The sequence below is a fragment of the Leptidea sinapis genome, chromosome 3 (assembly GCF_905404315.1).
Source record: "Leptidea sinapis chromosome 3, ilLepSina1.1, whole genome shotgun sequence".
Taxonomy (NCBI): Eukaryota; Metazoa; Arthropoda; class Insecta; order Lepidoptera; family Pieridae; genus Leptidea; species Leptidea sinapis.
The window spans coordinates 6,634,752-6,648,793 of NC_066267.1; the positions used below are offsets into that span (position 1 = coordinate 6,634,752).

General features: G+C 33.0%; 1 protein-coding gene across 1 annotated transcript in view; it reads right to left on the reverse strand.

Annotated features, from left to right (window-relative positions):
- Nucleotides 1-626: 626 nt before the first annotated feature.
- The window catches only part of LOC126979403 (5-hydroxytryptamine receptor 2C), a 141,476-nt gene continuing 128,060 nt past the window's right edge, over nucleotides 627-14,042 (reverse strand). The window contains exon 7 of the mRNA XM_050828687.1: nucleotides 627-5,028. Within this exon, the coding sequence (XP_050684644.1) occupies nucleotides 4,125-5,028 (904 nt within the window). The 3' untranslated portion in view covers nucleotides 627-4,124. The remainder of the gene's footprint in view (nucleotides 5,029-14,042) is intronic.

The window sequence follows — 14,042 nt, forward strand, 5'->3', positions numbered from 1 at the left end:
CTATTGTTCAACCTTGATGGACTACCTTACATCTGAGATACAAAAATCTATACCATGGAGTAATAATTATACTTTATGTAGACGATGTAGTCCACCAATTGGCAATATGATGGCCTGTCTAATAAGCTAATATAGAAACAAAGGCAATGAACCTCCGTATCGATACGATGAGTTAACAAAACATACAAATAAATCATATACCGATATAGAAAATCTTCCTAATTTGTGGCGTATCATGCGAAGGTGGAATTTGGCTTCAGAACACTTCCCGTGACAAATGCGATAGAAGACATGGATATTAAACCTATGATGAAAACCTGTATGTATACGTCACAGTGTAACAAAGGGATCGGTTATAGAAAATCAGATTATATAATTATATTTTATTAATAAATAGTTAGATATTGTTTTATTACAATTTTACATTATACAATTGATTAGCTTACATACTCACACCTACGTACAATATTGACATCAATTTATTTACAAAATTGCGTAATAATTATTATGATAACTTAATTTGAATTAACGAAAATTTACAAATTAGTATTAAATCTAGTTCTAAGAACAGAATAATAAAATATATTTTTATGAATATAAAATTAATAATTACTTTGTATCTCAAATATTACAATAAATAATAATAAAAGTTTAAATTAACACAAATTAATAAAATACATTTATGATATTTACATAGATAGCGTTAAGGGTAAATGTATACACTTTTATAATAAAGTACCAGCAACCGTTAATGCATTATCTCTATATAAATTTAATTTTTTTATTTAAAAAATGGGTCTGTCGTAAGTCCTACTACTCCACAGTTGAATATTTTAGTGATCCGACAGTCTGAAACTAGACTTTGCTTATTAAGCAATGACAGTACAATATTGCATATTTCATTAAAAAGAGCGCAAAAAAGGAATGATTGGAGAGTTTCTTGCGCTGCTTCTTCTCTCTCAGAGCGCCATTTGTTTCCGAAGCAGTATTAGTATTCTTGTATATTGGAAATGACAACAAAAATAATTGTAAAGGAATCAAATTTGAGAAAATAAATGCCTTATATGCCTTTTTAACATGTTTCTCAAGTATATAAGTTATATACAGGTAGCAAAGGCAGCTATACTAGTATGAACTGTGTTTCAGCTGTGAGAGACTTCTTGATACCAGACATAATAGCATAGTCAAATCGAATTACATGCTCGGTTAATTAACTTGCATTTGTATATTAAGTATTCCTAAAACAACAAAAACTCACAATATCTCCAATAACCTATTCAACAAAGAACCCTTAGGTGGCTGTTGATATGTGAATGAGCGACTGCTAACTTCAAATTATGAATTGCCATCAACAATCGTCACATTACTGTAAACGAAAAAGAGAAATACTTAAGTGCAAGCCTGTCTCACGAACTACGAACTTGTTACTGATGAAATAATACACTTTACAGAAATACCAACTTCATATACATATTTCAATTATCTTCATCATAGTTTCAGCCAAAAGACGTCCACTGCTGGAAAAAGGCCTCCCCCAATATCTCAATGACGATCCGTCCCGTACTGAGAGCAGCGCAGGACCAACTTATTCCGACGATCTTAACAGATCGTCGGTCCATCTTGTGAGAGGCCTACCAACACTGCGTCTTCTGGCTGACCTAACGGCTATCTGTCCTTGGAGACTTGAACACTTCAGTTTCGCAATCATCATTTCAAAACAATATTAGAATATAAATATTCGCTGCAAAATAACAAAACAAGAAATAACTGTTCTTTACTTTATTTATATTCTGAGACCTAGTGGTTTACCTAATGATATAGTTATATCTAAATAGAAATCACCTACGAATTTCGATTGCACGAAAATTGCACTGTTAAATTATTAGGGCGTAACTTTTAATCAAGATTTTTCAAAAGAAATTAAGAAAGCACATTGCCAAAATGTTCTTAAATATTAATATTAATTTTATTATTATAATTATATATTTAATACAGATAAATAATATCCCTCCAAACACATTTTCATGTAGAATGTTGCCTAAATAAGTGTTGCGTTATCAGATATCATGTAGAGCTGAGCACAGGATCCAAGCTTCTAATTCTAAATGCCCTAACTCTACAAGGCCTAACTTCACAAACTCTACACCTTTATCAAAATATATAGCTTGGCCATTTTGCAATATTCACTCGGGCCAACGTAAAAAATTGATCCAATGTTTATTACTTTTCTGTTATGCAAGGTTCTAGTATGAACGAAAGGACCAAGCAATATATTTCGACTAGATTGTTTTGTTGTTTCTCTACTAATACTAGTTTACATACTAAACCACTTTTCTAGGACATTAGGTACAGTACATACAGTACGCTAAGAATTTTGATGACCATCAGTAAGTCAGTAACAAAATCAAGGCTTCTAGATATCAATAAACTCTAAACTATAATAACTATCCAATTTAAACTATACCGGCATTACAAATAAAATTGGCATAAAGTTATAACTAAGCATAAACCAAGAATATGTAAAATGTTCACAAATACACATTTTGCTTACGAATGGTTTGTTCGGACGTATAACGTTTCCCGCGTTTATTTCCAAGGCAGCTTGTCATTCGGAAAACTTCACAATTAACATTGTATTGACAGTGTTTTCAAGGGTATTGTAAACATTTTGCATTGTCTTTTTTTATCATCAGTTATAACTTTATTCCAAGTTTATTTGTAAAGCCGCTAATGTTTTAACTATTATACATTATCACTACTGATTCAAATTTCAACATGAGATCAGTCAGAAAGTGTTGATTTTCTAAAAGGATTATATAATATATTACACGTACAACGTTTATCATACAGTCAATTATATCAACAATTACGTATTCATAATTCATCGCGACTCCTCAACCTTTGTATGACTAGACTAAATTTACCCGAACATTAATTAATAATCGCATTCATTTACAAATAATTGTCGTGAATATTGTAGACAATTCATGAACATATCATCTCGAGTTAATTAACTTTTGATATTACATATACTGTGCTAGCAATTAACATTATATCGTCAAATGCTTTAAGCGTCTTCTTAGTAATGTTAATTAAAACTATGAAGAGTTTGAACGTACTGAGAATAATTTATATACAGAGTATCTAATTTATAAAATCATCTATAACAGCTTACATTTCAATCTAACACGAGGTTCAAGCTGTTTATTATTAATTTACAGAGCTTCTGAGAATATATCCCCCACTTTTAATAAAAGACTTTATTATTATTAGTAATTGCAATAATAATTGTTGTAACAATAGGTACTACATGCAAAACTGTGACAGACCTAAAATTACTGGGCAAACGAGATTTAACATCTTATGTCTCAAGGAGACGAGCGCAATTGTAGTGCCGCTCAGAGTTATTGTGTTTCTCAAGAACCCTAAGCAGTACTGCATTGTAATGGGCAGGGCGTATCAATTACCACCAGCTGAACGTTCTGCTGGTCTCGTCCCTTATTATCATAAAAAAGACGAACTTCATGAGAAAAAGGAACTATTTATATGACCAAATAATTTATTGTTAATTATTGTATTTATACTACAGTAGTGTTATGACAGCGTAGGTATTTTTGACAACAGCTTGTAGGGTATAATGTAAATAATACTGGATTTGTGTATGGGGTTAAATAGAAAAAAAATTCTAGTATAATACTAGTAGAAAGTCTAGGGGTTCAATGGCACTATGACTCATGATAAAAAAATAACTAAAAATTTGTGATACCTTTATAATTTAATTATATTTTATATATTTCTTGTAGGAACGCTCTTAAATATAAAATAGTTATAATAATAGACCAAAATTCTATGTATTTTTTTTACAATTTAATTGCAATGAATTTGTGAGAATATCTACGTAAGTGGTTCTCGTGTTCGCCTTAAAAGAATACAGTATTATTGCCAACGATGGACAAACGAAGATTGAAGAAAAATCTTGAGATGTATTTCATGTACTTAGCCTCTTAAATATTAAAAGTGTAATAATTGAAATCTCACACAAATTGAGATCGTAAGTTTCTATTAACTGAGAGCGCAGCAAAGCCTGGGTCTGAAGCAGGTCGCATACGCTCCCAGGGCGCTGGCTATCTTTTCTTTTTACAATACTGACACATAAGTACCTTCTTAAAAGCTTGCCTAAATACTTTATTAAATATAGTATAGAATATAGGATTAACCATAGAAGAAGCATAACCTAACCAAAGCACACAATCGAATACCCAACTTGGTATTCTTCTTTCACATTCGGGACATACCGCTGGTACCATGTTAAGGATAAAAAACGGAGCCCAGAGTACGACAAACGTAAAAAACACAACTCCTAAAACTTTAGTCGCTTTTTGTTCTAATCGAAGTATTCTCCCGTGTCGTGATGAGTTCCGTGAGATCACACTTGAGTTTCTTGAATGATGGGTTCGTGGAGCTTGTCTTTGTGGTGTGGCAGTGGTATTGTTTTGAGGTCGGGAGTTGATCGATCTTTGGTTTTTCACATTCCTGATAGGTGTAGATATTGTAGTTCTAGCACCTCCGAAACTAGAACCACGCCTAAATCTTCTAGCTTCCTCCCAAGTTACCATGGAGGATGTTCCTCTACTCGGTCTTCTAAGATATTGAGAGGTCGGTTCTTCTGGCTTCAGATTGCCATTTCTCGGGTAGCCGTTGCAGCCATTTATGCTCCCACCAGGGACTATAATAACTTCTGTTGTTCTTCTTGGAGGGGTGGATTCTGAACCAAAGTATGGACATGTACAAGGTGGAGGTAGGAGGAGGCCATCTTCGGAACTTCTAGATTTCGCAGTCAATGTAACTGGTGCTAACAAACCTTCATTGCCCTCATCGTCGGAGGCACTTCTTGCTCGATGAAGTGGAGTGTTTGTATCGTAAGTCGATGATGGCCGTCTTCTGTCATGTATCATGGAAGATGGCGAACTTGATGAGACGCTTAATGACCCAGGTGTCAGCATACCACCTTTTTCTGATATATTAACCCTGAAAATATTAAGCTATTTAAATTTCAAACATGGACGCACAATTTTTATTTTAAAAAATATAGTAGTTTGTTTCGGAAATTACATGGTAAAAAAATATTATTTTGAAAATTCCACGAATTACTGAATTGCAACAAGACCACTAAAAACAAATATGAAATGTTGGACTAAAGCGTGATTAATTAATTAAAAACGAGGTTTAGGCACAATTAACAACAACATTGAAAGCGTTTGAAAAATTAACTATAATCAATTTCCGTGTCTCATTACTTTTCTGTGCTTTTGTTCACTATTCATGAATTATTTATATTTACTGCTAGTCTGAATATTTTTTCTTACAAAAAATACTAAAAAGCTCTAAAAATATCCCGAAATAGAATGGAGAGAAGTAAAAGATAAGATAAAGGGATAAAGTAAAACTAACAAAAATTTTATATTATAGGAAGAACAGGGGCTGCAGACATTATTAAGGAAATTTGACTTTGGTCTGTCATGTTCTCGTAACTTAAGAGAATAAAATAGAAAAGATAATTTTTCGGATAAATTGCTCGTAAAGAGAGTCACAATCTTGAAGAGCTGATGGTGACAGGCAAGGTAGTGGCAAACGTCCCAGAGGACGCAGTCCCACGAGATGGTCGGACCAAATACGATCTTCTCCGAATATCAACTTCCACTATGCCCTTCATGAAGCTAAGGATCGTAACAGATGGAGGGAAATCGTACGGGAGAAACTGAGGCAGCTGGGGAGTCACGACACTCAGTTATAAGGAAAACGACACGAGGAGGAGGAGTGAAAAAGATGGAAGGATGATATTGTGGAAAGGCTGAGACGCGAAAAAATGCGAGGGATATAGAACTGTATACATTTTTGTCAAATGACCAAACTTGGCAAGAAATAACAACAGTAATAATTAATAAAAATTGCTAACAGTTGCTATTCCCAAAACTTGTTGCTAAATTGTATGTAATAGTATATATTGATATGTAGACCACATTGTTTTATTTAAAGAAACACAATATATCTAAAGTTTGCAGAACAAAATAAAGTGCTAGTACCCTTTTGTTGCCTTTGCAGCAGCAGAGGCTTCCAAGCCTCGGGATAGACGCAACATCTCAGCACCAAAATGATGAAGTGCACTCATTGCGGATGGAGCAGGTTCACTGTGCAACACAACATAGATATGACACAACCACTGATCTGTATAAATACCACTGGACAGGCTGTTTCATATGTTTGACAGCAAATTATTTGTGCCTATATGAAGCGCCACTTGCGAGCGTCCAGAGAACAAATTTTGACGTATAATACAAATGGCTGCAAAGGAACGTACAATACTCTGAATTATTTTGCATTTAGTTTTAATTTCGTTCGTTTCTTGTTTTATTTACTTTTTGTAAATAGTTCACCACTATCTATCGATGTTTGCTGAGGTTATCATAGCAAGTTTTACTACCGCAGACTCTCGCTACATGGCCAACAGTGCCAAAATGGCGAATATCAAACAGGCACAAAAGCACTTTGACAGCCGCCAGTCCAGTGATACATAGTAGAGGTCAGTGGACACAACACTTAACATTGAATGCAGTACTCGTCACATAATATGAGCTGGATGATCTTAGACGACACAATAATAGCACTGAAATATATAATACTATCAACAATGAATATAACGATGATAAAATGTCGTTATGAAGACAAGTCCCAAGTGAAAGCTTGTGAACTTCAACAAAATTGTGAACAATATTTTGCGTAATCCAGAAATATTGTTAACAATTATGTCTTTTCGAAATTCTGTATTTTGTTTTTTTATGTTTGTTATGTTTTTAAATTGATAGCCCTCACTTCTGGGATTAATTACACAAATAAAACTGAAAACAAAATTTTATTAACGATGCGGGACTCGGACCCGCGACCTCTCGCGTTCCGTGCCTATCTGAGAGTTGAATAAAGCGTACAGCAAGATTTTTTCAACGATACGACACTCGAACGGGTTGGCTCAGTTGGAGAGAGAGAGGTCTCGGGTTCGAGTCCCGCATCGTTCATTAAAATTTTGTTTTCAGTTTTATTTGTGTAACAAGTAATAGTGATTATTGCATATATATATATGATGCAAACAAATTTATCATTATTATTATTTCTTTAAAATTGGCCAAAATCCAAGCTCGTATTATATGACAACGATTAACAATTATTCCACAAATGGTCAATTACTTAGCGATGCTGCAGTAAAATAATTTGGCAAACGGATATCCAGACTGCAGTAATAGTTTCACAGAACGAATTGAATATGTTCTTGACGATAGTATTAATGCTGATTAAGAGTTTTACGAGTAGTTGAGGTGATTGTTTTAGTGATGTAGAATGGATAAGATGAAAATGATAGATTGCACGAAAACATAGTATGCATAAAAATTTGAATTAGTACGCATAAAAATAAAAAGTTGAATTATTCCTACAATTTTATTCATCGATTGAATAATTATAGTATAGTTTATTCAAGACGCAGCGATTAAAGTTAAATAAAGCACTGGTAAATGCCTTAAGTCGAATCTTACGACACCCTTTAATCTGGGACTTCTACTAGTCACAAATTAGTCTACCGTGAAAAGCCTAATGTATGGTATACTATATATGGATATGATAAAACTATATAAACAAGTAAGCTTACATAAACAGATATAAAATTATCCATATCTGAGATTAAAACATTTATTTCATCATAATATATTGTAATTGAAATGATTTCTAAAAAGATGAAGTTGTAAATGTTGATTTAAGAGTGGCAATGAGTTTGTTGCCATATCGTCTCGTTAAAGATCAATCCTTTCCGTAGCAAACTGAAAGTGATTTTGATTTGATTTAATTCTTCATACAAACGTTTGCACCGTAAGGCTTCGGACCTTCGTAAAGATAACACTTTAATCATTTTATTAACCTTAATGTTAATAAAAGCCCTTTTATCTCACAGAGTTGCTTTACTTCAACATTATTAATACTTTCTCAATATTACTACAGTTTGTAAGTGTGTATTATAAAATGAGAGGTTTGTATGAAAATAAACATACACTCGACGAAACATACACACTCAGCGGCAAACGTAGTTCTCTGTAGCACCGTAGTAAAACCGTAGTCACTATTGAGTACAAGGTCTACGCTCGTTTTGTGAGCAACGTAGGCGTACGATAACGCCTGAATTAGAAGTGAACAGGCATTACTGCACTTTTCATGATTAAAAAAAAATAATTGTGTCAATAGTGTTATAGTTAATAAGGTTACTGAGAGTTTTTCTCACCGAGTTAAAGTCTATCAGCATTTTAGAAACGTTGCCGTCTCTAAGCTTCACTTTTATAATAAAGTCCCAGGCCTTATCTATAAATAAATTTAAATATTTTATTTAAAAATGACTCAGTCTATATATCTTAGTGACGGGACAGCCCGGGACTAGATTATTATTATTTTATAGCAATAGACAGTTCAATATTGTATATTTAATTAAAAAGAGCGCAAAAAAGGATGCTGGGAGACTTTCTTGCGCCGCTTCTTCTTTTTTAGGGCACCATTTGTTTCAGAAGCGGTATTAGTAACTAGTATATTAGACATTACATCAAAAAAAATCTAAAGAAATCAATTTTTAGAAAATAAATGCACTTTATGCCTTTTGCAGCGGTTTGTAAAATCCATGCTTATGAAAATACTTTCCATGATTTGGTTGTACGTGGGAGAAAGCATCTTGAAGACCACACTGTAGAAGAACGCCACATATCCAGATGAAGAGTAAAATATAATCGTGCAAGGCTTTCTGAAGATACCTCGACTTCGCGGTGTTCTGGCTTCGCAATCAAAATGATTCAACTTCTGGTCCAACGGATGAAGTATATAAATCTTTCATTCATAATTTCACCGTCTTTCGAATTTTTGATCAGGCTACGTGTCCTGACGCGAGTTTAACATTTTATACCCATCCCAATAAAAGTGCTCAACGCCGCTAAAGAAGTTTTCACTTCAAAAACTAATAAAGGTTAAATTTCCTACTTAAGCCTGAGTATTCCTTTCTTTTTTGGGCTTTGTCGAAATATACTGCATTTGTTCAATAAAATTGTATAAAAATATGAGGAAGTATACCATCTTATATGCAATAACATCTTATTATTATCTCCAACTACATCAAGGTTTCAATTAATATTCTCTTAACACTTTGCTTTGTGTCTAGACTGATGTAAGTCGTAGTTAATTTAACACGTCTGCCACTGTTGGGTATATTCAGTCCTTTGAACCTCAAAAAGAAAAATTATTGTTTTAGGATTAATTATTTTTTTGCCCATCTAAACTCTTTTCTCATGAAGGCGTGGATTAATTAAGTCTGCTTTCAGCCACCAGTGTCAATCCTTGCAAATTGCATAAACATTTTGATACTCTTGTGTAGTTGAACAAACAGTTGAACAAACATACTAATATTTGCGAATCATGCGTCGTTTGTACGGATCAAATGCTGGATGCGTTCTGAGAGACACGCTTTTGAATCCATAAATTTTGTAATAATTTAAAGGAGACGGGGATTTCTGGGCCAAAATGTAATAAGTTGAGATATGGTTTAAAAGAACCGTCATATTTTTATATTTCAAAATATTAAAAATTAGCCTTATCCATAATCTAGAAGACGAGATATCATAATATTAAGTTATCATTATCTTAAAATTCACGAATAAAATGGGATATCGATTACTTTAATCGATTAACGTGAATGAGTTTAAACAATTGTACCACTTGCACCAGATGATTGATTCAATAAAAGTAACATATTAAATACATTCCAATTACAACATTGTCTGTAGTTTAAATAATAATAATATTATATATTATAAAGAAATCGATCGAACAAAAAATCGATTCTGAATCTCGTTCTGTATTTTTAATCTGTGCTGACAGTGACAGCCACAGAATACATTTTGACTAGTCCAGACTCTAGAATGTCAATCACTTGTTTCGTAGTGTTGCGAACGTGTTTTAAGTGTTTCCCGTTGTTTTATTGATTATATTTATTTGTAATATTATGATTTAAAAGATAGGATGTGAGTTTCTTATCAGTTCTTCTCCTCATGCCCCTTAACGAGCTGATATAGCTTCATGACGCTTACCAAGTTTTGCTGCAATATGTTATATTATTGTCACTCCCTATTAATATATTTCTATTTCAATATTGTAAACAACCTGTTCATTCATTTCAGTCCAACAAAATAACAATCGTATTTCGAAAAACAGTTGTTTAGTATAGGTTGTTACAAATATATTGCATAAACTCACTTTTACATAACCTCCTATAACACTGCTTTCAGATTGCCGAAATTCCTCAAATTATCATTGATGCTTTGTTAATTTATAAGCTATTAATTGACATTAAATTGATCCTTTTAGATCTAAGCCCAATAATTTATGAAAGTGTATCCTTCGCCTTTGCATAGGTTTAGTCACGCTTATTTCAAAATTTTCCAAAACATCCATCCACAGTAGCTCTATTTTGGACAGTCAATCTAATTTCATATTTTTTCTCTTTGTGACAAAATCACCCCAAAATTTATTTGCTGTATATATTTTTTTGTTCCAAATTGCTCAAAATTTCTGTTTGTTGTAATTGCCATCAAAAGTAGCGTCTGTAATCCGGTGACATAAAAAAAAATCGTCTTAATAAATCTAATAAAAAAACGCGGTAATTTCGTCTTAATAATATCTCAGCAGTGAAATATTTTTACAGTTTATTATGGATGAAAGTTGATTCTTCTGAGAGATAAGATTTTTAATGTAAGATATTTGTAATAATTCTGAAATTTCGTTTAAAGATATAAGATATCGTATTTAACCATAGTACTTTTATACTGAAAAATAAAGCAATGCGTGCGAAATTATTCCCCTTACCATTCCAAAATATTAAAAAATGCACAACATTAATGTTCAAGTTTTCACTTCTGAGTGAAACCCTTATTTTGAAATGAAAACTTTTTATAGCGATCAATTTCGGGAACAAAAATTTACAAGATAAATGTGCACATTCATGATTCATTTAAGATTATAATTATAAAAATATTTTCATGTTAATTATTAATTTTAATAACTTCCTGCTTATTACGTTTTTTCCATTATATTGCTTGATTGAACTTTTTTTTATTTAAGTTTTATGTTAAATTTAGAAATTGTAAGTATTTTTCTTATGACAAAGCTTAAGATCATCCAGAGGGCAATGGAAAGGGCTATGCTAATCACTAATGAAATGCATAAGAATTGGGGCAGTAAAGTCCTTAAATGGAAGGAAGAGGCAGTAGGGCAAAATAGTTTTATTACTCTTTACATTTACAACTATAACAATTGGGTACATAAATCCTTACTAGTATTATAAATTTGAATATAATTTTGTTACGTTTTCACGCCTAAATCACCGAACCTATGTAGATATAATTTAGTACAGGGATAGACTAGAGTATGAAAAATGACATAGGCTACCTTTACCTGCAAAAAAATTGGAGGGGTTGAAATAGGGAATGGCAGTTTGTTTGGAAATTCGTCATAATCGAAGATAAAACCATTAAACTTTGTGTAGCACTGGATAAGAAATAATTTATAAACATTTGTTCGAGCATTTTTAAAACTTTGACCTACATGGGGATGAAATACGAGGTTAAAGTTACAGGGTAAACAGGGAAACACTATTAAAGAGACTGTCCACAATGACAAGGGATATGCGCTGTATCCTAGAAAACCGCTGCCAGCAACGGAAAGAGCAGTTTTTATGTGTATTATAGAACAGTATCCTTAATAATAATAAAAATATTGCCCAAAGTAACTATACAACGCGAAGTCGCGGGTAAAAAATATATATGTATAAGATTCTACCTTCGCACGACACGCCACAAGTTAGGATATCATCCCCACCATCTGGATGTGTGGTGGTCCTCCACAGTGCGGTTTTCAAAGAGCTTTCTTCCACGTACTACTAAGCTGTGGAATGAACTTCCTTGCGCGGTGTTTCCGGGACGATACAACATGGGTACCTTCAAAAAAAGCGCGTACACTTTCCTTAAACGCTGGCAACGCTCCTGTGATTCCTCTGGTGTTGCAAGAGATTGTGGGCGGCGGTGATCACTTAATAACAGGTGACCCGTACGCTCGTTTGTCCTCCAATTCCATAAAAAAAAAGATGATAAATACGGAAACACACTGAACCTAAATATTCATGCCCAGCAAAGTTAAAAAGTGTGAGTGTGTTGGCTGCAGTTTACAACACAAATACAGGCACGGCAACGACAGGGAATCAAACAGACATATAATTTATAGGGTCATGTTAATATCTAAGGCATACATCACATTATATGAACCTTATATGAGATATAGACATAAACTTATGATGCCTCGGCTAAGACGAGTTAGTAAGTCTGTTGTGGGGCGATGTATATGCTTGTACAACAAGATCCCAGAAAATTTTCAAAACAAATGTTTTACGAAACTCCAATGAATCGTTAAAAAACTTTGAGTGGTAGTTACTATAACATAAAAGACTTTCAATGATTCCACAGATTGGGAATGGAGCGACCGCCCTCAGGCTATTAAATAATAAGTTTAATTGTACGATGTTACTTTATTACCATATTTTTTATGAAAAAAAAGCCCGCTGAATTTGTTACGCCCGTTCTTCTCAGGTCTGAGGCATACTTTTTGAAATCGGTGGAATTTTTTGACTTTCATTAAGCGATAAATCATATCCTTTTGTAAAAAAATAATTTGAATTTGAGCTTAGTAAGCAATAGAAACGTTACAAAGGAGTAAACTATTGACTTTCACTACAAAGTCCCCGTTTCGAGTTAGGTAGAAGGAGTTTACTAACATGGGCAGGAGAATGCTAAATGGACTGAATTGAGAATCTAAACCATCATCAAATTCACTGGAATACACAAAAAATCATCAAAATCGGTCCAGCCGTTTAGGAGGTAGTTCAATTGTGAATATAAGCCATTCTCGAATCTACCTAAAATAATCTTGTAACTAATTCTAGTAGGCTTCATAGGATACATAATAGCTTTAAGGGTAAATGTATACACTTCTATAATAAAGTCCCAGCCACTGCTCAGGCATTATCTATAAATAAATTTAAATGTTTTATAAAAAAAATGGCTCTTTCATAAATCCTATTACTCCACGGCTGAATATCTAAATGATCGAACAGCCTGGGACTAGATTGTGATTATTTTATAGCGATAGAAATGACTGTACAATATTGTATAATTTTATTGAAAAGAGCGCAAAAAAAAAAGAATGCTGGGAGAGTTTCTTGCGCCGCTATCTAATCTAAGTATCTAGTATATAAGAAATGACATCAAAAAGAATTGTAAAGGAATCAATTTTGAGAAAATAAATGCCTTTTATGCCTTTTATACCTGAAGACACACAGAAAATTTCATTGAAATCGCGTTCTGTTTGTCACTAAACAGAAGAAGTATATAAATCAAATACGTGAAACCCGTGTAAATTTTTAGTTATTGGGTCTTTTTGCTATGCAAAAATTAACGTGTATTGAGGAATAAAAAACTATATAACTTTTACTCTTTTCTTAGCTGCATAAAATATCGGTAGGTACGTAATAATTCCCTACGACAAAACGAACACAAGTAAATTTCATAAAACACATATTTCATGAAAAACAAAGTGCTACACAGTAAGTATTACAACATTTTAATTGAAGTGTTTCATACAATTCAGCGTTTTTCTAGTAAAACAACTACAACGTACTCTGTGGCACGCCACGGAAACATTAAATTTTCTTTGAATTTCACATGATGCGAGCGACTAATTCCTGTTTTTTGTTTTTTGTTGAGATGCTGACTTTGTGAAACTTATGTTCATATTTTACTGAGTTCGCTTTAGGTGGTTGATATTCAGAGTTCCGTACTTATAAATAGATAAAAATATGGACGTTGAGTATGTATTGACATTCTAATAGAAAATAATATAAATGAACGGCAAATTTCAAA